Source organism: Oncorhynchus mykiss, chromosome 9 (assembly GCF_013265735.2).
Source record: "Oncorhynchus mykiss isolate Arlee chromosome 9, USDA_OmykA_1.1, whole genome shotgun sequence".
Classification (NCBI taxonomy): Eukaryota; Metazoa; Chordata; class Actinopteri; order Salmoniformes; family Salmonidae; genus Oncorhynchus; species Oncorhynchus mykiss.
In genome coordinates this window covers 3751679-3778495 of record NC_048573.1, presented here as the reverse complement: position 1 = coordinate 3778495, position 26817 = coordinate 3751679, and the positions used below count along the sequence as shown (strand labels likewise).

Below are 26817 nucleotides of genomic sequence, written 5' to 3'. Positions count from 1 at the left end.
CTGGTAGGGATCATTGTGTAATTATGTTAATTAGTCTAGCCAGCTATCTAAACTGGTAGGAATCAGGGTGTAATTATGTTAATTAGTCTAGCCAGTTATCTAAACTGGTAGGAATCAGGGTGTAATTATGTTAATTAGTCTAGCCAGCTATCTAAACTGGTAGGGATCATGGTGTAATTATGTTAATTAGTCTAGCCAGCTATCTAAACTGGTAGGGATCAGGGTGTAATTATGTTAATTAGTCTAGCCAGCTATCATGGGCTCCCATTGATTTTGTTTGTCACTCTCATTCAGATATCATATTAAAAACGGCAAACATTTCTCTCCACCCACATGGCAAAATGTGTAGAATTGCAGGAAAATGAGTTATAAAATTGCTAAATCTTCACTCCGCCCACGAGCCACCGCTGCCCCTCGCGATGAGTTCAGATTGTTGGTGGCTCCCACCCCCATCAAAGTTGCCCATCCCTTGCCTAGGGGATGAAATGGGACGTGTCCTCAGCAGAGGTAACAGATTTAGTGTTGGGATTAGTAGTGTTGTTGTGGACGGGGCTACTCTGTGCTGCCGGGGTCATAGGGGCAAAGGTCGGGGTTGTAGGGGTCACTGGAAGGTCAGGGGTCACCGTAGCTGAAGATAATGACTCTGTGTTCACGTTTCTGCCCTCCAGAGTGGCCTCGTCCTGCAAAACACACACACACACACACACACACACACACACACACGTTTATTCAGATGAGGGTAGAGGACGTTGTGAAGTTTGTCGGTCAGTGTGTGTGTGTGTGTGGGGGGGCCTACCGTAACCCAGGGGTGTGAGAGAACCTCCTCTGCTGAATAACGAATGTCCGCGTTCACCTGCAGCATCTGACCAATCAGCATCTAGGAAAGACGTCATGTGACAGTCAGCATGCAACGCAGAAGCCATGTTTTCAAGGGCAATTACTGAATTGCGAATATTTGTATTCCAATACACTACGTGGTGCAGTGCACCATCTACTGTTGTACCATCTACTATACTACTATACCATCTATCTACTGTTATACCATCTATCTACTGTTATACCATCTACTGTTATACCATCTATCTACTGTTATACCATCTATCTACTGTTATACCATCTATCTACTGTTATACCATCTACTGTTATACCATCTATCTACTGTTATACCATCTAATGTTATACCATCTATCTACTGTTATACCATCTACTGTTATACCATCTACTGTTATACCATCTACTGTTATACCATCTATCTACTGTTATACCATCTACTGTTATACCATCTACTGTTATACCATCTATCTACTGTTATACCATCTACTGTTATACCATCTATCTACTGTTATACCATCTACTGTTATACCATCTATCTACTGTTATACCATCTATCTACTGTTATACCATCTAATGTTATACCATCTATCTACTGTTATACCATCTACTGTTATACCATCTATCTAATGTTATACCATCTACTGTTATACCATCTATCTACTGTTATACCATCTATCTACTGTTATACCATCTATCTACTGTTATACCATCTATCTACTGTTATACCATCTAATGTTATACCATCTATCTACTGTTATACCACCTAATGTTATACCATCTATCTACTGTTATACCATCTACTGTTGTACCATCTACTATACTACTATACCATCTATCTACTGTTATACCATCTAATGTTATACCATCTATCTACTGTTATACCATCTACTGTTATACCATCTACTGTTATACCATCTATCTACTGTTATACCATCTACTGTTATACCATCTACTGTTATACCATCTATCTACTGTTATACCATCTACTGTTATACCATCTATCTACTGTTATACCATCTACTGTTATACCATCTACTGTTGTACCATCTACTGTTATACCATTTACTGTTATACCATCTACTGTTATACCATCTACTGTTATACCATCTATCTACTGTTATACCATCTATCTACTGTTATACCATCTACTGTTATACCATCTACTGTTATACCATCTACTGTTATACCATCTACTGTTATACCATCTATCTACTGTTATACCATCTACTGTTATACCATCTATCTACTGTTATACCATCTACTGTTATACCATCTACTGTTATACCATCTACTGTTATACCATCTACTGTTATACCATCTACTGTTATACCATCTACTGTTATACCATCTATCTACTGTTATACCATCTATCTACTGTTATACCATCTATCTACTGTTATACCATCTACTGTTATACCATCTACTGTTATACCATCTATCTACTGTTATACCATCTACTGTTGTACCATCTACTGTTATACCATCTATCTACTGTTATACCATCTATCTACTGTTATACCATCTATCTACTGTTATACCATCTATCTACTGTTATACCATCTACTGTTATACCATCTATCTACTGTTATACCATCTACTGTTATACCATCTACTGTTATACCATCTACTGTTATACCATCTACTGTTATACCATCTACTGTTATACCCTCTATCTACTGTTGTACCATCTACTGTTATACCATCTATCTACTGTTATACCATCTACTGTTATACCATCTATCTACTGTTATAACATCTACTGTTATACCATCTATCTACTGTTATACCATATACTGTTATACCATCTATCTACTGTTATACCATCTACTGTTATACCATCTATCTACTGTTATACCATCTACTGTTATACCATCTATCTACTGTTATACCATCTACTGTTATACCATCTACTGTTATACCATCTATCTACTGTTATACCATCTACTGTTATACCATCTACTGTTATACCATCTATCTACTGTTATACCATCTACTGTTATACCATCTACTGTTATACCATCTATCTACTGTTATACCATCTACTGTTGTACCATCTACTGTTATACCATCTACTGTTGTACCATCTACTGTTATACCATCTACTGTTATACCATCTACTGTTATACCATCTATCTACTGTTATACCATCTATCTACTGTTATACCATCTACTGTTATACCATCTACTGTTATACCATCTACTGTTATACCATCTATCTACTGTTATACCATCTACTGTTATACCATCTATCTACTGTTATACCATCTACTGTTATACCATCTACTGTTATACCATCTACTGTTATACCATCTATCTACTGTTATACCATCTATCTACTGTTATACCATCTATCTACTGTTATACCATCTACTGTTATACCATCTACTGTTATACCATCTATCTACTGTTATACCATCTACTGTTGTACCATCTACTGTTATACCATCTATCTACTGTTATACCATCTATCTACTGTTATACCATCTATCTACTGTTATACCATCTATCTACTGTTATACCATCTACTGTTATACCATCTATCTACTGTTATACCATCTACTGTTATACCATCTACTGTTATACCATCTACTGTTATACCATCTACTGTTATACCATCTACTGTTATACCCTCTATCTACTGTTGTACCATCTACTGTTATACCATCTATCTACTGTTATACCATCTACTGTTATACCATCTATCTACTGTTATACCATCTACTGTTATACCATCTATCTACTGTTATACCATATACTGTTATACCATCTATCTACTGTTATACCATCTACTGTTATACCATCTATCTACTGTTATACCATCTACTGTTATACCATCTATCTACTGTTATACCATCTACTGTTATACCATCTATCTACTGTTATACCATCTATCTACTGTTATACCATCTACTGTTATACCATCTATCTACTGTTATACCATCTACTGTTATACCATCTACTGTTATACCATCTACTGTTATACCATCTACTGTTATACCATCTACTGTTGTACCATCTACTGTTGTACCATCTACTGTTGTACCATCTACTGTTATACCATCTACTGTTATACCATCTACTGTTATACCATCTACTGTTGTACCATCTACTGTTGTACCATCTACTGTTATACCATCTACTGTTATACCATCTACTGTTATACCATCTACTGTTATACCATCTATCTACTGTTATACCATCTACTGTTATACCATCTATCTACTGTTATACCATCTACTGTTATACCATCTACTGTTATACCATCTACTGTTATACCATCTATCTACTGTTATACCATCTACTGTTATACCATCTATCTACTGTTATACCATCTACTGTTGTACCATCTACTGTTGTACCATCTACTGTTATACCATCTACTGTTGTACCATCTATTGTTGTACCATCTACTGTTGTACCATCTACTGTTATACCATCTACTGTTATACCATCTACTGTTATACCATCTATCTACTGTTATACCATCTACTGTTATACCATCTATGTACTGTTATACCATCTACTGTTATACCATCTACTGTTATACCATCTACTGTTATACCATCTATCTACTGTTATACCATCTACTGTTATACCATCTACTGTTATACCATCTACTGTTATACCATCTATCTACTGTTATACCATCTACTGTTATACCATCTACTGTTATACCATCTACTGTTATACCATCTATCTACTGTTATACCATCTACTGTTATACCATCTAATGTTATACCATCTACTGTTATACCATCTACTGTTATACCATCTATCTACTGTTATACCATCTACTGTTATACCGTCTACTGTTATACCGTCTACTGTTATACCATCTACTGTTATACCATCTACTGTTATACCATCTAATGTTATACCATCTATCTACTGTTATACCATCTATCTACTGTTATACCATCTACTGTTATACCATCTACTGTTATACCATCTACTGTTATACCATCTACTGTTATACCATCTATCTACTGTTATACCATCTATCTACTGTTATACCATCTACTGTTATACCATCTACTGTTATACCATCTACTGTTATACCATCTATCTACTGTTATACCATCTATCTACTGTTATACCATCTAATGTTATACCATCTACTGTTATACCATCTACTGTTATACCATCTACTGTTATACCATCTACTGTTATACCATCTATCTACTGTTATACCATCTACTGTTATACCATCTATCTACTGTTATACCATCTACTGTTATACCATCTACTGTTATACCATCTATCTACTGTTATACCATCTATCTACTGTTATACCATCTACTGTTATACCATCTACTGTTATACCATCTACTGTTATACCATCTACTGTTATACCATCTATCTACTGTTATACCATCTACTGTTATACCATCTACTGTTATACCATCTATCTACTGTTATACCATCTACTGTTATACCATATATCTACTGTTATACCATCTATCTACTGTTATACCATCTAATGTTATACCATCTATCTACTGTTATACCATCTATCTACTGTTATACCATCTATCTACTGTTATACCATCTATCTACTGTTATACCATGTACTGTTATACCATCTAATGTTATACCATCTATCTACTGTTATACCATCTAATGTTATACCATCTACTGTTATACAATCTACTGTTATACCATCTACTGTTATACCATCTATCTACTGTTATACCATCTATCTACTGTTATACCATCTATCTACTGTTATACCATCTATCTACTGTTATACAATCTATCTACTGTTATACCATATGTTATACCATCTATCTACTGTTATACCATCTGTTATACCATCTATCTACTGTTATACCATCTGTTATACCATCTATCTACTGTTATACCATCTGTTATACCATCTATCTACTGTTATACCATCTATCTACTGTTATACCATCTATCTACTGTTATACCATCTATCTACTGTTACACCATCTGTTATACCATCTATCTACTGTTACACCATCTATCTACTGTTATACCATCTGTTATACCATCTATCTACTGTTATACCATCTGTTATACCATCTATCTACTGTTATACCATCTGTTATACCATCTATCTACTGTTATACCATCTGTTATACCATCTATCTACTGTTATACCATCTACTGTTATACCATCTATCTACTGTTATACCATCTACTGTTATACCATCTATCTACTGTTATACCATCTAATGTTATACCATCTATCTACTGTTATACCATCTATCTACTGCTACACCATCTATCTACTGTTATACCATCTACTGTTATACCATCTATCTAATGTTATACCATCTATCTACTGTTAAACCATCTATCTACTGTTATACCATCTAATGTTATACCATCTATCTACTGTTATACCATCTAATGTTATACCATCGATCTATCTACTGTTATACCATCTATCTACTGTTATACCATCTAATGTTATACCATCTTTCTACAGTTATACCATCTATCTACTGTTATACCATCTATCTACTGTTATACCATCTATCTAATGTTATACCATCTATCTACTGTTATACCATCTATCTACTGTTATACCATCTATCTACTGTTATACCATCTGTTATACCATCTAATGTTATACCATCTATCTACTGTTATACCATCTATCTACTGTTATACCATCTATCTACTGTTATACCATCTAATGTTATACCATCTATCTACTGTTATACCATCTAATGTTATACCATCTATCTACTGTTATACCATCTATCTACTGTTATACCATCTATCTACTGTTATACCATCTATCTACTGTTATACCATCTAATGTTATACCATCTATCTACTGTTATACCATCTAATGTTATACCATCTATCTACTGTTATACCATCTATCTACTGTTATACCATCTATCTACTGTTATACCATCTGTTATACCATCTAATGTTATACCATCTATCTACTGTTATACCATCTATCTACTGTTATACCATATATCTACTGTTATACCATCTATCTACTGTTATACCATCTATCTACTGTTATACCATCTATCTACTGTTATACCATCTATCTACTGTTATACCATCCATCTATCTACTGTTATACCATCTAATGTTATACCATCTAATGTTATACCATCTATCTACTGTTATACCATCTAATGTTATACCATCTAATGTTATACCATCCATCTATCTACTGTTATACCATCTATCTACTGTTATACCATCTAATGTTATACCATCTATCTAATGTTATACCATCTATCTACTGTTATACCATCTATCTACTGTTATACCATCTAATGTTATACCATCTATCTACTGTTATACCATCTATCTACTGTTATACCATCTATCTAATGTTATACCATCTATCTACTGTTATACCATCTAATGTTATACCATCTATCTACTGTTATACCATCTATCTACTGTTATACCATCTATCTACTGTTATACCATCTATCTACTGTTATACCATCCATCTATCTACTGTTATACCATCTAATGTTATAGCATCTAATGTTATACCATCCATCTATCTACTGTTATACCATCTATCTTCTGTTATACCATCTATCTACTGTTATACCATCTAATGTTATACCATCTATCTAATGTTATACCATCTATCTACTGTTATACCATCTATCTAATGTTATACCATCTATCTACTGTTATACCATCTAATGTTATACCATCTATCTAATGTTATACCATCTAATGTTATACCATCTATCTAAAGTTATACCATCTATCTACTGTTATACCATCTATCTACTGTTATACCATCTATCTACTGTTATACCATCTATCTACTGTTATACCATCTAATGTTATACCATCTATCTACTGTTATACCATCTATCTACTGTTATACCATCTAATGTTATACCATCTATCTACTGTTATACCATCTATCTACTGTTATACCATCTAATGTTATACCATCTATCTACTGTTATACCATCTATCTACTGTTATACCATCTAATGTTATACCATCTATCTACTGTTATACCATCTAATGTTATACCATCTAATGTTATACCATCTATCTACTGTTATACCATCTATCTACTGTTATACCATCTATCTACTGTTAAACCATCTATCTAATGTTATACCATCTATCTACTGTTAAACCATCTATCTAATGTTATACCATCTATCTACTGTTATACCATCTATCTACTGTTATACCATCTATCTACTGTTATACCATCTATCTACTGTTATACCATCTAATGTTATACCATCTATCTACTGTTATACCATCTATCTACTGTTATACCATCTATCTACTGTTATACCATCTAATGTTATACCATCTATCTACTGTTATACCATCTAATGTTATACCATCTATCTACTGTTATACCATCTATCTACTGTTATACCATCTATCTACTGTTATACCATCTATCTACTGTTATACCATCTAATGTTATACCATCTATCTACTGTTATACCATCTATCTACTGTTATACCATCTATCTACTGTTATACCATCTAATGTTATACCATCTATCTACTGTTATACCATCTATCTACTGTTATACCATCTATCTACTGTTATACCATCTATCTACTGTTATACCATCTAATGTTATACCATCTATCTACTGTTATACCATCTATCTACTGTTATACCATCTATCTACTGTTCTATCTACTGTTATACCATCTATCTACTGTTATACCATCTATCTACTGTTATACCATCCATCTATCTACTGTTATACCATCTAATGTTATACCATCTAATGTTATACCATCTATCTACTGTTATACCATCTAATGTTATACCATCTAATGTTATACCATCCATCTATCTACTGTTATACCATCTATCTACTGTTATACCATCTATCTACTGTTATACCATCCATCTACTGTTATACCATCCATCTATCTACTGTTATACCATCTAATGTTATACCATCTATCTAATGTTTTACCATCTATCTACTGTTATACCATCTATCTAATGTTATACCATCTATCTACTGTTATACCATCTAATGTTATACCATCTATCTAATGTTATACCATCTAATGTTATACCATCTATCTAAAGTTATACCATCTATCTACTGTTATACCATCTATCTACTGTTATACCATCTATCTACTGTTATACCATCTATCTACTGTTATACCATCTACTGTTATACCATCTACTGTTATACCATCTATCTACTGTTATACCATCTATCTACTGTTATACCATCTAATGTTATACCATCTATCTACTGTTATACCATCTATCTACTGTTATACCATCTATCTACTGTTATACCATCTAATGTTATACCATCTATCTACTGTTATACCACCTAATGTTATACCATCTAATGTTATACCATCTATCTACTGTTATACCATCTATCTACTGTTATACCATCTAATGTTATACCATCTATCTACTGTTATACCATCTATCTACTGTTATACCATCTATCTAATGTTATACCATCTATCTACTGTTATACCATCTAATGTTATACCATCTATCTAATGTTATACCATCTATCTACTGTTATATCATCTATCTACTGTTATACCATCTATCTACTGTTATACCATCTTTCTCTCTAACCCCCAGACTCCTACCTTGGCCGGCAGGCTGACTGTGTCCCAGTCTGGGGAAGGGAATTCCAGCTTCCCCCTGAGTATCTGGTCAAACAACTCCTCCTGGATGTTATTCTCACTGTAGGAGAGGAGTGAAACTGAGTATACTGGGTCCTATTGTTTTAAACCAGTGAACGTACTGGTGAACGTACTGGTGAACGTACTGGTGAACGTACTGGTGAACGTTCTGGTGAACGTACAGGTGAACGTACAGGAACTCACCTACGGAACGGAGGGAACCCACACAATAGAATGTAGGTGATAACACCTGCAGCCCAGATATCCACCTTCAGACCGTACCTAGCAACACACACAGGGAAGTTGACAACCTCATTATTCTACATTTTGGTCACATAGGAGATGGTTTTATCTGAATCAGTACCTGGGCTTGAGAAGACAATTAAATTGGACGATATCTCCCAGGATCCTTCAATTCAAAGTCCCAGTAAACCAGCTCTGCAAAACGTTATAATGTGAAAATACATTCGGTACTCCCCACAATATGGAGTTTCTCAGAGCAACTATCTTCATTACTGTCGTTACGTATGGTGCTGCTGGACCGGGCCGACCCGTCGTGATGCTGGATCGGGCCGACCCGTCGTGATGCTGGATCGGGCCGACCCGTCGTGATGCTGGATCGGGCCGACCCGTCGTGATGCTGGATCGGGCCGACCCGTCGTGCTGCTGGATCGGGCCGACCCGTCGTGCTGCTGGATCGGGCCGACCCGTCGTGCTGCTGGATCGGGCCGACCCGTCGTGCTGCTGGATCGGGCCGACCTGTCGTTACTCATGGTGCTGCTGGATCGGGCCGACCTGTCGTTACGTATGGTGATGCTGGATCGGGCCGACCTGTCGTTACGCATGGTGCTGCTGCAGGATCATGGTATGTACTTCCACAAACGTCTAAATAAAAATGATCTATTGTTTTTGACCAAGTGCGAATGCGCCAAATCCCTATTCTGCACCTCCAATACTCATTACTGTCAAGTACAGGTCAGCTGATCAACAGCACCGTAACGGCAGTAATGACGAGTAACGAACGTATTTTGACAATGTTTACAGAGCTGTTTAATGGGACTTTGAATTGAAGGATCCTGGGAGATCTTGTCATATTCACGGTCTCCTATTGGTTAATCCAGAACGACTTACAGTTCGTTCATTCAACTAAAATGGAAAATAAAACCACAACTACACTCACAAAAGGTGTGAGGTATATCAGTACATTCTTATTTTATGAACAGCAACAGCAACAACAACAACAACAACAACAACAGCAACAACCTGTGGAAAAGTTGCAGACGAGAGGAGAGTTTTTTGAGAGAAGTGGACACACACAAACACACACCTCTCTACACACACACTCCTCTTATCAGGTCTCCGAGACACACACACACACAAACACAAACACACACCTCTTACCCAGTCTCAGCGATGATCTCTGGAGCTACATATGTGGGTGTTCCGCAGACTGTATACAGGGGTCCCTCTACAACTGTAGCCAGACCAAAATCACCCAGCTTCAACGACTTGGTCCCATCCAGGTACTCACACACCTGGAGGTCACAGGTCAAGAAAGGAGACCGGTGATAGGTTGATATACATGACTAAAGTGTAATGTAAAAGAAACCCTCCTGTAGGATTTAACTCCAACGCTGTTCTTGGAGAGACACCCTCCTGTAGGTTTTAACTATAACCCTGTTCCTGGAGAGCTACCCTCCTGAAGGTTTTAACTCCAACCCTGTTCCTGGGGAGATACCCTCCTGTAGGTTTTAACTCCAACCCTGTTCCTGGGGAGATACCCTCCTGGAGGTTTTAACTCCAACCCTGTTCCTGGAGAGAAACCCTCCTGGAGGTTTTAACTCCAACCCTGTTCCTGGAGAGAAACCCTCCTGGAGGTTTTAACTATAACCCTGTTCCTGGAGAGCTACCCTCCTGAAGGTTTTAACTCCAACCCTGTTCCTGGGGAGATACCCTCCTGGAGGTTTTAACTCCAACCCTGTTCCTGGAGAGAAACCCTCCTGGAGGTTTTAACTCCAACCCTGTTCCTGGAGAGAAACCCTCCTGGAGGTTTTAACTCCAACCCTGTTCCTGGAGAGAAACCCTCCTGGAGGTTTTAACTCCAACCCTGTTCCTGGAGAGCTACCCTCCTGTAGGTTTTAACTCCAACCCTGTTCCTGGAGAGAAACCCTCCTGGAGGTTTTGAGAGAGACCCTCCTGTAGGATTATAACTCCAACCCTGTTCCTGGAGAGAAACCCTCCTGGATGTTTTAACTCCAACCCTCCTGGAGGTTTTAACACCAACCCTCCTGGAGGTTTTAACTCCAACCCTGTTCCTGGAGAGAAACCCTCCTGGATGTTTTAACTCCAACCCTCCTGGAGGTTTTTTAACTCCAACCCTCCTGGAGGGTTTTAACTCTAACCCTCCTGGAGGTTTTTTAACTCTAACCCTCCTGGAGGTTTTTTAACTCTAACCCTCCTGGATGTTTTAACTCCAACCCTCCTGGAGGTTTTTTAACTCCAACCCTCCTGGAGGTTTTTTAACTCCAACCCTCCTGGAGGTTTTAACACCAACCCTCCTGGAGGTTTTAACTCCAACCCTGTTCCTGGAGAGAAACCCTCCTGGATGTTTTAACTCTAACCCTCCTGGAGGTTTTTTAACTCCAACCCTCCTGGAGGTTTTTTAACTCCAACCCTCCTGGAGGTCTTTTAACTCTAACCCTCCTGGAGGTTTTTTAACTCTAACCCTCCTGGAGGTTTTTTAACTCTAACCCTCCTGGAGGTTTTTTAACTCTAACCCTCCTGGAGGTTTTTTAACTCTAACCCTCCTGGAGGTTTTTTAACTCTAACCCTCCTGGAGGTTTTTAACTCTAACCCTCCTGGAGGTTTTTAACTCTAACCCTCCTGGAGGTTTTTTTTAACTCTAACCCTGTTCCTGTTTTAGGTGTGTATGTAAGAGTTTTATACCAGCAGGTTTTCAGGCTTGATGTCTCTGTGGACTATGTCCATACGGTGTAGGTATTGAATCGCCCCGGCCAGGTTGAAGACCATGGCACTGGCATCTCTCTCCGTGTACTTAGTAGAACATGTGATGGCATCAAACAGATCTCCACCCTGTAGAGAGAGAACGTCGACAGACACAGGTCAGTAAACTGTACACACACATACGGACAGACACACATACGAACAGACACACACACATACGAACAGACACACACACATACGAACAGACACACACACATACGAACAGACACACACACATACGAACAGACACACACACATACGAACAGACACACACACACACACGAACACACACACATACATACGAACAGACACACACACACGAACACACACACACATACGAACACACACACACACACATACGAACACACACACACACACATACGAACACACACACACACAGACACACGTCAAATGACTATGATATTTGGTACAATTCATGCAAAATGGAGTCCGGGCTCCAGCCGCTTGCTGTGTGATAGAGCTGAGGGACGGGGCGCTCTCAGATTCATACACCAGTGTTTTAGATGCAACAAAATGGAGTCCGGGCTCCAGCCGCTTGCTGTGTGATAGAGCTGAGGGACGGGGCGCTCTCAGATTCATACACCAGTGTTTTAGATGCAACAAATGACCAGCCATGACACCATGTACTGTAGCTTTAAAAGGGCCAGTCAGCAGTTGTTAAAACCATTTCTGGACGTATAAATTAATGATATGTACCGATTTGATTCTATGAATGATATGTTCCCGATTTGATTCTATGAATGATATGTTCCCGATTTGATTCTATGAATGATATGTACCGATTTGATTCTATGAATGATATGTTCCCGATTTGATTCTATGAATGATATGTTCCCGATTTGATTCTATGAATGATATGTTCCCGATTTGATTCTATGAATGATATGTACCCATTGATTCTTGAAGAATATAACTTATTATACCATGGCATTTTTGAATACTTGATCTTGATTGGCTAGATGGGCGTTCTAGAGCGTGCCTTAATTACCCTATAATATAATTATGTGGTATATGGCCAATAGACCAAGGCTAAGGGCCGTGTCCAGGCACTCCGCATTGTGTTGTGTCATTGGCCGTGGTGTATTGGCCATATACCACACCTCATCAAGCCTTATTGCTTAATTATAGCCTTGGTATAAGCAGGATAATCAACTCGGGGCTCTTGGTATAAGCAGGATAATCAACTCGGGGCTCTTGGTATAAGCAGGATAATCAACTCGGGGCTCTTGGTATAAGCAGGATAATCAACTCGGGGCTCTTGGTATAAGCAGGATAATCAACTCGGGGCTCTTGGTTTAAGCAGGATAATCAACTCGGGGCTCTTGGTATAAGCAGGATAATCAACTCGGGGCTCTTGGTATAAGCAGGATAATCAACTCGGGGCTCTTGGTTTAAGCAGGATAATCAACTTGGGGCTCTTGGTATAAGCAGGATAATCAACTTGGGGCTCTTGGTATAAGCAGGATAATCAACTCGGGGCTCTTGGTTTAAGCAGGATAATCAACTCGGGGCTCTTGGTATAAGCAGGATAATCAACTCGGGGCTCTTGGTATAAGCAGGATAATCAACTCGGGGCTCTTGGTTTAAGCAGGATAATCAACTTGGGGCTCTTGGTATAAGCAGGATAATCAACTTGGGGCTCTTGGTATAAGCAGGATAATCAACTTGGGGCTCTTTGCGTTCTCTGGAAAACAATGCAAGTCCGTGGAAAGGTCAGTGCCAATCCGCTAGCGTGTTGGAAACGCACGTTCCGCGTCATTATTTTACATAGAACACATAGCCTCTCATCGATTATCCCTTAATACCTCACGACAATGGTCCAATGGTCACACCCCAATCAGAACCTGGTTTTACTCTGATGTTTGTTCACAAAGTAAATGTTAAACCAACACTGTACAGCCCCAAAACAGGATGGACAACATACTGTTGATGTCATGGGATGGGCAGTCCTTGCATCCATTACTCTGTTAAACTTGAAAGGGTTACATTTTCTCCAGCCCCGCCCACTTTTTAACGGAAACAAGGGAGCGGAGAGACGCTTCGTACCTTGACCAATTCCATGACCAGGTAGAGCTCTGTGGGCGTGTCGTCGACCTCAATCAGCTGTATAATGCTGGGGTGTCTGACCCTCCTCAACACCGCCACCTCGTTCTCTATCAGGTGCTCCTGATCAATACATACAGTACCAGTCAAAAGTTTGGACACACCTACTCATTCAAGGGTTTTTCTTCATTTTGACTATTTTCTACATTGTAGAATTAATAGTGAAGACATCAAAACTATGAAATAATACATGTGGAATCATGTAGTAACCACAAAAAGTGTTAAACAAATTGTTCAAAGTAGCCACCCTGAAGGAAAGAAATTCCACAAATGAACTTAAGAAGGCACACCTGTTAATTGAAATGCATTCCAGATGACATGAAGCTGGTTGAGAGAATGCCAAGACTGTGCAAAGCTGTCATCAAGGCAAAGGGTGGCTACTTTTAAGAATCAAAAATATATTTTTTTTATCACTTTTTTTGGTTACTACATGATTCCATATGTGTTATTTCATAGTTGTGATGTCTTCACTATTAATTCTACAATGTAGAACATAGTAAAAACAAAGAACAACCCTTGAATGAGTAGGTGTGTCTAAACCTTTGATTAGTACTGTTTATCAATACATAAATCAGTCAGTCAATCAATCAATCAATCAATCTGAACAGTACATAAATCAGTCAGTCAATCAATCAATCTGAACAGTACATAAATTGAGTCAGTACCTTCCCACAGCAACGAGCTTTATCGATAATCTTCAGAGCAAACTCCTGTCCAGTCGACCTGTCGATGAATGAACGAATCAATCAATCAATCAAGTACAGTGGATCAATTATCCACAACACTGTGCTCCGAGGACGTTCTCTCGTGAGGACAAGAGGAGAACACAGAACATGTTCCATTTGAGAAGCACTCTGTGTTACCGCATGAATGACCAATACAGACAAAACAAAAAGCATAATGCTAATGTTTTACTTCATAATTCATAATACTTCATAACTACCTACAGTTGTCAGGAAGTCGGGAAGTTTACATACACCTTAACCAAATACATTTAAACTCAGTTTATCACAATTCCTGACATTTAATCCAAGTAAAAAAATCCCTGTTTTAGGTCAGTTAGGATCACCACTTTATTATAAGAATGTGAAATGTCAGAATAATAGTAGAGAGAATGATTTATTTCAGCTTTTATTTCTTTCATCACATTCCCAGTGGGTCAGAAGTTTACATGCACTCAATTAGTATTTGTTAGCATTGCCTTTACATTGTTTAACTTGGGTCAAACGTTTCGGGTAGCCTTCCACAAGCTTCCCACAATAAGTTGGGTGAATTTTGGCCCATTCCTCCTGACAGAGCTGGTGTAACTGAGTCAGGTTTGTAAGGCCTCCTTACTCGCACATGCTTTTTCAGTTCTGCCCACATATTTTCTACAGGATTGAGGTCAGGGCTTTGTGATGGCCACTCCAATACCTTGACTTTGTTGTCCTTAAGCCATTTTGCCACGACTTTGGAAGTATGCTTGGGGTCATTGTCCATTTGGAAGACCCATTTGCGACCAAGCTTTAACTTCCTGACTGATGTTTTGAGATTTTGCTTCAATAGATCCACTAAATTTTCCAGCCTCATGATGCCGTCTATTTTGTGAAGTGCACCAGTCCCTCCTGCAGCAAAGCACCCCCACAACATGATGCTGCCACCCCCGTGCTTCACGGTTGGGATGGTGTTCTTCGGCTTGCAAGCCTCCCCCTTTTTCCTCCAAACATAACGATGGTCATTATATGGCCAAACAGTTCTATTTTTGTTTCATTTGTTTCATTCCCACTGGAATTGTGATACAGTGAACTATAAGTGAAATAATCTGTCTGTAAACAATTGTTGGAAACATTACTTGTGTCAAGGACAAAGTAGATGTACTAACCGACTTTCCAAAACTATAGTTTGTTAACAAGAAATGAGTTTTAATGACTCCAACCTAAGTATATGTAAACTTCCGACTTCAACTGTATATGTGTTAATCGAGGAGGCAGGAAACCTAGTGGTTAGACCGTTGGACTAGTAACCGAAAGGTTGCATGATCGAATCCCCGAGCTGACAAGGTAACCTGTTAGAGCTCTAGGGGCGCTATTTCATTTTTGGATAAAAAACGTTCCCGTTTTAAGCGCAATATTTTGTCACGAAAAGATGCTCGACTATGCATATTCTTGACAGTTTTGGAAAGAAAACACTCTGAAGTTTCAGAATCTGCAAAGATTTTGTCTGTAAGTGCCCCAGAACTCATTCTACAGGCGAAACCAAGATGATGCATCACCCAGGAATTAGCAGAATTTCTGAAGCTCTGTTTTCCATTCTCTCCTTATATGGCTGTGATTGCGCAACGAATGAGCCTACACTTTCTGTCGTTCGCCCAAGGTCTTAGCAGCATTGTGACGTATTTGTAGGCATATCATTGGAAGATTGACCATAAGAGACTACATTTTCCAAGTGTCCGCCTGGTGTCCTGCGTCGAATTCGGTGCGCAATTGCCAGCTGCTTCTACTTTACCATTTGATTCAGGGGAGAAAGCATGTGTCCAAGAACGATGTATCAATGAAGAGATATGTGAAAAACACCTTGATGATTGATTCTAAACAACGTTTGCCATGTTTTCAGTCGATATTATGGAGTTAATTTGGAAAAAAGTTTGCGTTTTGAGGACTGAATTTATGGATTTTTTTTGGTAGCCAAATGTGATGTATAAAACGGAGCTATTTCTAATACACAAGGAATCTTTTTGGAAAAACTGAGCATCTGCTATCTAACTGAGAGTATCCTCATTGAAAACATCAGAAGTTCTTCAAAGGTAAATGATTTTATTTGAAGGCTTTTATGTTTTTGTTAATGTTGCGTGCTGGATGCTAACGCTAATGCTAACGCTAAATGCTAACGCGAAATGCTAACTCTAGCTAGCTACTTTTACACAAATTATTGTTTTCCTATGGTTGAGAAGCATATTTTGAAAATCTGAGATGACAGTGTTGTTTACAAAAGGCTAAGCTTGAGAGATGGCATATTTATTTCATTTCATTTGCGATTTTCATAAATAGTTAACGTTGTGTTATGCTAATGAGCTTGCTGATAGATTTACACAATCCTGGATACAGGGGTTTTTTCATAGCTAAACGTGACGCAGAAAACGGAGCGATTTGTCCTAAACAAATAATCTTTCAGGAAAAACTGAACATTTGCTATCTGAGAGTCTCCTCATTGAAAACATCTGAAGTTCTTCAAAGGTAAATGATTTTTTTGAATGCTTTTCTGTTTTTTTGTGTAAATGTTGCCAGCTGAATGCTAATGCTAAATGCTACGTTAGCCATCAATACTGTTACACAAATGCTTGTTTTGCAATGGTTGAGAAGCATATTTTGAAAATCTGAGATGACAGTGTTGTTAACAAAAGGCTAAGCTTGAGAGCTAGCATATTTATTTCATTTCATTTGCGATTTTCATGAATAGTTAACGTTGCGTTATGGTAATGAGCTTGAGTCTGTATTCACGAACCCGGATCCGGGATGGGGAGATCAGAAAGGTTAAACTCTGTGGTTCTGCCCCCTGAACAGGCAGTTAACCCACTGTTCCCCGGTAGGCCGTCATTGAAAATAAGAATTTGTTCTTAACTGACTTGTCTAGTTAAATAAAAGTAAATAAAAATTAGAAAAAAGATGAATCTAGCTAGCCAGTTAGTTTTACATGTAAAAAAGGCTGTTGTTATGCAAGGGAGATGGCCAACATTAGCTACACATTCTTTGTGTATAGCTAGCTATCTACCAATTATTTTCGTCAGTTAGCCAGGGATCTACGACATGACAGTGGGTATTCCAGGCAGTTAAACATTGTAACATTAGCAAGGTATGAATTTGTTAACGTTTTTAAGATACAATATTGTATTCAGGCAACATGTGAGATGTGACTGGGCAACTTTTCATTTCGAAGTCGGAGTTAATTTTCTCTCTCTTCAGCTCAAAACCAGCTGCCGTTGTTTGCATGGGTGCGTCACATTACGTCAACAAGTCTGGGAGTATTTCAGTAGAAGGATCGATATATGCTTCGAAATGTGTACAAACAAAGTATGCATCTGAGAACTGCCCTCAGTGTTCCATTTCATCTGAGAACTGCCCTCAGTGTTCCATTTCATTTGAGAACTGCCCTCAGTGTTCCATTTCATCTGAGATCTGCCCTCAGTGTTCCATTTCATCTGAGAACTGCCCTCAGTGTTCCATTTCATCTGAGATCTGCCCTCAGTGTTCCATTTCATCTGAGATCTGCCCTCAGTGTTTCATTTCATCGGAGAACTGACCTCATTTGAGAACTGCCCTCAGTGTTCCATTTCATCTGAGATCTGCCCTCAGTGTTCCATTTCATCTGAGATCTGCCCTCAGTGTTCCATTTCATCTGAGATCTGCCCTCAGTGTTCCATTTCATCTGAGAACTGCCCTCAGTGTTCCATTTCATCTGAGAACTGACCTCATCTGAGATCTGCCCTCAGTGTTCCATTTCATCGGAGAACTGCCCTCAATGTTCCATTTCATCGGAGAACTGCCCTCAGTGTTCCATTTCATCTGAGAACTGCCCTCAGTGTTCCATTTCATCTGAGAACTGCCCTCAGTGTTCCATTTCATCTGAGATCTGCCCTCAGTGTTCCATTTCATCTGAGATCTGCCCTCAGTGTTCCATTTCATCTGAGAACTGCCCTCAGTGTTCCATTTCATCTGAGAACTGCCCTCAGTGTTCCATTTCATCTGAGAACTGCCCTCAGTGTTCCATTTCATCTGAGAACTGCCCTCAGTGTTCCATTTCATCTGAGATCTGCCCTCAGTGTTCCATTTGACATGCTTTGATTTGGACTCATACACCGACCGTTGCGTGCTCCAATGTTCATGCTCGAAGCACGGTAGTACGCATATTGAGAAACACCCAGTGTGTGTGCGCGTGCACTGGGGACGTATGGGGATGTGTGTGATCTAGTACCTACCTCTCGACACAATCCTTAACAACTGCAAAGTTCCCGTCTCCTATGATCTTCCCCACCTTGTACTTGTCACTGATGATGGAGGAGGAGACCGACCTGTTCCCATTCACTATACAGGAGAGAGACAGGGGTAACAGAGGACACACAACCATGCTGTGAAACGTCCTGAGGATTGTGGGAGTAGCGTGATATGACCATATGTGCCAGTGCCAACCTGTACACACACAGTACACACACACACACACACACACACTCACTACACACACACACACACACACTACACACACCCACACTACACACACATACACACCCTAACACACACACTACACACACATACACACCCTAACACACACACATACACACCCTAACACACACACACACTACACACACCCTAACAAACACACCCTAACAAACACACATACACACACTACACACACACACACACACTACACACACATACACACCCTAACACACACACTACACACACATACACACCCTAACACACACATACACACCCTAACACACACACACCCTAACAAACACACCCTAACAAACACACACCCTAACACACACAGTCTACCTTCAGGGCTCAGATCATCTGTCTGGTTCGCTGCTCCGTTCACATCTGACGAGGCAGGATGAGGAGAAATCTGGAGAGAGGGAGAGGGGGAAAGAGGAGAGAGAGAGAAGGAATGAAGGAGGGGGAATGACAGGAGAGAGAGAGAGAGGAGAGGGGGGATGACAGGAGAGAGGAGAGGGAGAATGACAGGAGAGGGAGAATGATAGGAGAGCAAGACAGAAACGAGGGGAGGAGAGGGGGATGACAGGAGAGAGAGAGAGGAGAGGGGGGAAGAGGAGAGGGGGATGACAGGAGAGAGAGAGAGGAGAGGGGGGATGACAGGAGAGGGGGAAAGAGGAGAGGAGAGGGGGAATGACAGGAGAGAGAGAGAGAGAGAGAGAGAGGAGAGGGGGATGACAGGAGAGAGAGAGGAGAGGGGGGAAGAGGAGAAAGGAGAGGGGGGATGACAGGAGAGAGAGGAGAGTGGGGATGACAGGAGAGAGGAGAGGGGGGATGACAGGAGAGAGAGAGAGGAGAGGGGGGATGACAGGAGAGGGGGAAAGAGGAGAGGAGAGGGGGGATGACAGGAGAGAGAGAGAGAGAGAGAGAGGAGAGGGGGGATGACAGGAGAGAGAGAGAGGAGAGGGGGGAAGAGGAGAGAGGAGAGGGGGATGACAGGAGAGAGAGAGAGGAGAGGGGGGAAGAGGAGAGAGGAGAGGGGGATGACAGGAGAGAGGAGAGGGGGATGACAGGAGAGAGGGAGAGGAGAGGGGGGAAGAGGAGAGAGGAGATGGGGATGACAGGAGAGAGAGAGAGGAGAGGGGGGATGACAGGAGAGAGAGAGGAGAGGGGGGAAGAGGAGAGAGGAGAGGGGGGATGACAGGAGAGAGGGAGAGAGAGGAGAGGGGGGATGACAGGAGAGAGGAGAGGGGGGAAGAGAAGAGAGGAGAGGGGGAAAGAGGAGAGAGGAGAGGGGGGATGACGCGAGAGGAGAGGGGGGGAGGAGGAGAGGAGAGGGGGGATGACAGGAGAGAGAGAGGAGAGGGGGAGAAGAGGAGAGAGGATAGGGGGAAAGAGGAGAGAGGAGAGGGGGATGACAGGAGAGAGGAGAGGGGGGATGACAGGAGAGAGAGAGAGTAGAGAGGGGGGAAAGGAGAGAGGAGAAGAGGAGAGAGGAGAGGGGGGAAGAGGAGAGAGGAGAGGGCGAAGGATGGAGGGTCAAGGTGGGGCCGACAAGGAAAAAGCAAAGAGAGAAAAGGATGGAGATATTAAAGGGCCAGTCTCCTTTAACCTCGTTTACCTCCTGATTTACTTAACAAAAAGGAGATATTAAAGGGCCAGTCTCCTTTAACCTCGTTTACCTCCTGATTTACTAAACAAAAAGGAGATATTAAAGGGCCAGTCTCCTTTAACCTCGTTTACCTCCTGATTTACTAAACAAAAAGGAGATATTAAAGGGCCAGTCTCCTTTAACCTCGTTTACCTCCTGATTTACTTAACAAAAAGGAGATATTAAAGGGCCAGTCTCCTTTAACCTCGTTTACCTCCTGATTTACTAAACAAAAAGGAGATATTAAAGGGCCAGTCTCCTTTAACCTCGTTTACCTCCTGATTGACTTAACAAAAAGGAGATATTAAAGGGCCAGTCTCCTTTAACCTCGTTTACCTCCTGATTTACTTAACAAAATGGAGATATTAAAGGGCCAGTCTCCTTTAACCTCGTTTACCTCCTGATTTACTTAACAAAAAGGAGATATTAAAGGGCCAGTCTCCTTTAACCTCGTTTACCTCCTGATTTACTTAACAAAAAGGAGATATTAAAGGGCCAGTCTCCTTTAACCTCGTTTACCTCCTGATTTACTAAACAAAAAGGAGATATTAAAGGGCCAGTCTCCTTTAACCTCGTTTACCTCCTGATTGACTTAACAAAAAGGAGATATTAAAGGGCCAGTCTCCTTTAACCTCGTTTACCTCCTGATTTACTTAACAAAATGGAGATATTAAAGGGCCAGTCTCCTTTAACCTCGTTTACCTCCTGATTTACTTAACAAAAAGGAGATATTAAAGGGCCAGTCTCCTTTAACCTCGTTTACCTCCTGATTTACTAAACAAAAAGGAATATTGTTTTTTGGAAAAGTGCACAAAAATAACTGTAATGGGGCTTTTTAAAGATTAAGATGGAAGCTTTTCAGTACTACTTATTTAACTTTCTTATGTTTCTAATTTGTTCCTCCCCCTTCTCTCCTCTCCCTCATCTCCCCCTTCACCTCCTCCTCTATTTTCCTTCATCTCCATCCTCCCCACTCCACCTTCTCTCCTCTCCCTCCTCTCCTCACCTTGAGGTTGCGTCGGGTCCCCGGGCTGGTAGGAGAGGGGCATGACCTCGCCGACTTAGCCACACCCACCTGAATTCCTGTCCCCTCAGTGGCTATTGAGAAAAATCAGGAAATACTTTTACTTCAGGCAGCCTATGAAATATTGTAGAGACCAAAAATGTGATTTTGATTGGTTTAAACTAGAAAATCAGTTCTCTCATTACCTGGGCCAGGTGATTTGGTTCTGGGTGGAGTTCTGGGCGGGGTTTTGGGCGTGGTCACGCTGGAAGGTTTGGGAGACGACGGCTTCAGAGGAGTGGAGGAACGAGACATTTTCACCCTAGAGTCTGGAGAGAAACACGTCCAAATGATCGAAGAACGACGTCTCTCTTGTTCTTACAGTTTATTTAAATGAACACTTCTTTACATGGTTCCTCACAGGAATCAACCAACCAGTTTAACGTACCGTTGACGAACGCGGAGGCAGCCTTCCCGCTGTGTGTGATGGCGTAGTCGTCCTGAGCGTACCGGAACTTCTCCAGACCACACGCCATGAACACGTCATCATCACCGAAGAAGTCCTGCAGGCTGGTCACCTGTGGGGGGGTTAGAGGTCAGAGGTCAGAGAGAAGAAGTCCTGCAGGCTGGTCACCTGTGGGGGGGTTAGAGGTCAGAGGTCAGAGAGAAGAAGTCCTGCAGGCTGGTCACCTGTGGGGGGGTTAGAGGTCAGAGGTCAGATAGAAGAAGTCCTGCAGGCTGGTCACCTGTGGGGGGGGTTAGAGGTCAGAGGTCAGAGAGAAGAAGTCCTGCAGGCTGGTCACCTGTGGGGGGGTTAGAGGTCAGAGGTCAGAGAGAAGAAGTCCTGCAGGCTGGTCACCTGTGGGGGGTTAGAGGTCAGAGGTCAGAGAGAAGAAGTCCTGCAGGCTGGTCACCTGTGGGGGGGTTAGAGGTCAGAGGTCAGAGAGAAGAAGTCCTGCAGGCTGGTCACCTGTGGGGGGGTTAGAGGTCAGAGGTCAGAGAGAAGAAGTCCTGCAGGCTGGTCACCTGTGGGGGGGTTAGAGGTCAGAGGTCAGAGAGAAGAAGTCCTGCAGGCTGGTCACCTGTGGGGGGGTTAGAGGTCAGAGGTCAGAGAGAAGAAGTCCTGCAGGCTGGTCACCTGTGGGGGGGTTAGAGGTCAGAGGTCAGATAGAAGTCCTGCAGGCTGGTCACCTGTGGGGGGGTTAGAGGTCAGAGGTCAGAGAGAAGAAGTCCTGCAGGCTGGTCACCTGTGGGGGGGTTAGAGGTCAGAGGTCAGAGAGAAGAAGTCCTGCAGGCTGGTCACCTGTGGGGGGGTTAGAGGTCAGAGGTCAGAGAGAAGAAGTCCTGCAGGCTGGTCACCTGTGGGGGGGTTAGAGGTCAGAGGTCAGAGAGAAGAAGTCCTGCAGGCTGGTCACCTGTGGGGGGGTTAGAGGTCAGAGGTCAGAGAGAAGAAGTCCTGCAGGCTGGTCACCTGTGGGGGGGTTAGAGGTCAGAGGTCAGAGAGAAGAAGTCCTGCAGGATGGTCACCTGTGGGGGTTAAAGGTTAGAGGTAATCTCTCTCTCCCCATCTCCATCTCCCACCCCCCCCCCCCCTCTCTCTCTCCCCATCTCTCTCTCTCTCTCTCTCTCTCAGCTCGAGTACTATTCCATTGATGCTGAGAAACTGTGTCAGGCGTGAGTGTATGTGTGTGTGTGTGTGTGTGTGTGTGTGTCAGTACTCAGCACTGCCGGCGGCAAACTTGATCAGAATTCTAGGACATGCTTAGTCAGACACTCTCTCTCTCTCTCACACACACACACAAACATACACAGTACATCAGACCTCAAACACAGAGAAATGTCTAGTGGATTAAATACAAATTGTAGATCAAAATGACAGCGATTTGCTACAAACTGTAGACGAGAGACAGACAGACAGACAGACAGACAGACAGACAGACAGACAGACAGACAGAGAGAGAGAGAGAGGTTCTGTAGACAAGCATGCTAATTACTTTCAGTTGCTAGGGAGAGACTGGCAGGATTTCTGTTTTGTTGGCTTGCCAGCCTGCACACTCACCAGGCCTCACACACACACACACACACACACACAGGACAGTGTCTTTTGTGTGACTGGGTGATTTCTCTCGGCTGTGTTCCAAGTGGCAGCCAGTTGGTTTGACCAGTAGGACACTACAGTATGGAAGAGACACAGACAATGACTCATCGCTTATAAACCTTTCTCTGTCTCTCTCTCTCTCTCTGTCTCTCTCTCTCTCTCTGTCTCTCTCTCTCTCTGTGTGTCTCTCTCTGTCTCTCTCTGTCTCTCTCTCTCTCTGTGTCTCTGTGTGTCTCTCTCTCTCTGTCACTCTCTCTGTCTCTCTCTCTCTCTCTGTCTCTCTCTCTCTCTCTGTGTGTCTCTCTCTGTCTCTCTCTCTCTCTGTGTGTCTCTCTCTGTCTCTGTCACTCTCTCTCTCTCTCTGTGTCTGTCTCTGTCACTCTCTCTCTCAGTGTGTCACTCTCTCTCTCTGTCACTCTCTCTGTCTCTGTCACTCTCTCTGTCTCTGTCACTCTCTCTGTCTCTGTCACTCTCTCTGTCTCTCTCTCTCTCTGTCTCTGTCACTCTCTCTGTCTCTGTCACTCTCTCTGTCTCTGTCACTCTCTCTGTCTCTGTCACTCTCTCTGTCTCTCTCTCTGTCTCTCTCTCTGTCTCTCTCTCTCTGTCTCTCTCTCTGTCTCTCTCTCTCTCTGTCTCTCTCTCTGTCTCTCTCTCTCTCTGTCTCTCTCTGCTATGGGGCGGAGAGAAAGATTTGCAGTTTTACAGCAAATTGTCTCGCTGAAGGTCAGGTTCCCTGGGCACTTGCCCTACATACCCAGTCAGTAATTAGACCCTGATTCCTACCAGTTCAGATAGCTGGCTAGACTAATTAACATAATCACACCAGGATTCCTACCAGTTTAGATAGCTAGCTAGACTAATTAACATAATCACACCATGATTCCTACCAGTTTAGATAGCTGGCTAGACTAATTAACATAATTACACCATGATTCCTACCAGTTCAGATAGCTAGCTAGACGAATTAACATAATTACACCATGATTCCTACCAGTTCAGATAGCTGGCTAGACTAATTAACATAATTACACCATGATTCCTACCAGTTCAGATAGCTGGCTAGACTAATTAACACCAGGAGACCATGATTCCTACCAGTTTAGATAGCTGGCTAGACTAATTCACATAATTACACCATGATTCCTACCAGTTCAGATAACTGGCTAGACTAATTAACATAATTACACCATGATTCCTACCAGTTCAGATAGCTGGCTAGACTAATTAACACCAGGAGACCATGATTCCTACCAGTTTAGATAGCTGGCTAGACTAATTAACATAATTACACCATGATTCCTACCAGTTCAGATAGCTGGCTAGACTAATTAACATAATTACACCATGATTCCTACCAGTTTAGATAGCTGGCTAGACTAATTAACATAATTAGACCAAGTAACCAATCTAAAAACATGTAGCTGACATGGGCCAATTGGGTGACTGTCAGTGACTGACATAACAAGAGAAAAACTGCTGATGCACAACCTGACTTCACCTTGTGTATTCTACTATTCTACCTAGCAACAGTAAGTTGTGAGCCCGACTCGGGGGCCCCTAGCGGCTGTGGCTTATGCCTAGGGCCGGCCCTGCTGCCTCTCCTCTCCTCCCCCTGAGGAGTCTTTCAGGATTTTCCCTCCTTTTCTGCAGCAGGAGCCCTGCAGCATACAAATTAATCTCTCCCCTTCTCTTTCCCCCCTCCCTCTCTCCCCTTCTCTTTCCCCCCTCCCTCTCTCCCCTTCTCTTTCCCCCCTCCCCTTCTCTTTCCCTCCTCCCCCTCCTCGTTCTCCCTCCTCCCCCTCCTCGTTCCCCCTCCCTCTCTCTTCTACCCCTTCCTCCCTCTCCCCTTATCTTTCCCCCCTCCCTCTCTCCTCTACCCCCCTCCGTCTCTCCTCACCCCTTTCTCCCTCTCTCTCCTCTACCCCCCTCCCTCTCTCCTCTACCCCCCTCCCTCTCTCCTCTTCTTTTCCCCCTCCTTTTCTGCCCTCTCTCCTCTCCTCCCTCTCTCTTCTGTATGACTGCTAGATTGCTTTAAGGTGGATGAACAAACTGAAAGGAGAGTGGGGCCCAGAACAAACTGAAAGGAGAGCGGGGCCCAGAAGAAAGGAGAGCGGGGCCCAGAAGAAAGGAGAGCGGGGCCCAGAACAAACTAAAAGGAGAGTGGGGCCCAGAACAAACTGAAAGGAGAGTGGGGCCCAGAACAAACTGAAAGGAGAGTGGGGCCCAGAACAAACTGAAAGGAGAGTGGGGCCCAGAAGAAAGGAGAGCGGGGCCCAGAACAAACTGAAAGGAGAGC

The 26817-nt window shown here is 41.7% G+C and overlaps 1 protein-coding gene across 1 annotated transcript in view; it reads right to left on the bottom strand.

Moving 5' to 3' along the window:
* Nucleotides 1-259: 259 nt before the first annotated feature.
* The window catches only part of LOC110518252 (serine/threonine-protein kinase DCLK2), a 39615-nt gene continuing 13057 nt past the window's right edge, over nt 260-26817 (bottom strand). Inside the window, exons 3-15 of the mRNA XM_036987093.1 lie at nt 22872-23001; nt 22630-22752; nt 22427-22518; nt 20112-20181; nt 19535-19640; nt 15249-15306; nt 14527-14646; nt 12403-12549; nt 10858-10991; nt 9661-9738; nt 9421-9517; nt 797-877; nt 260-680 (exon numbers count right to left, since the gene is read on the bottom strand). Coding sequence (XP_036842988.1) covers nt 474-680; nt 797-877; nt 9421-9517; nt 9661-9738; nt 10858-10991; nt 12403-12549; nt 14527-14646; nt 15249-15306; nt 19535-19640; nt 20112-20181; nt 22427-22518; nt 22630-22752; nt 22872-23001 — 1443 coding nt within the window. The 3' untranslated portion in view covers nt 260-473. The remainder of the gene's footprint in view (nt 681-796; nt 878-9420; nt 9518-9660; nt 9739-10857; nt 10992-12402; nt 12550-14526; nt 14647-15248; nt 15307-19534; nt 19641-20111; nt 20182-22426; nt 22519-22629; nt 22753-22871; nt 23002-26817) is intronic.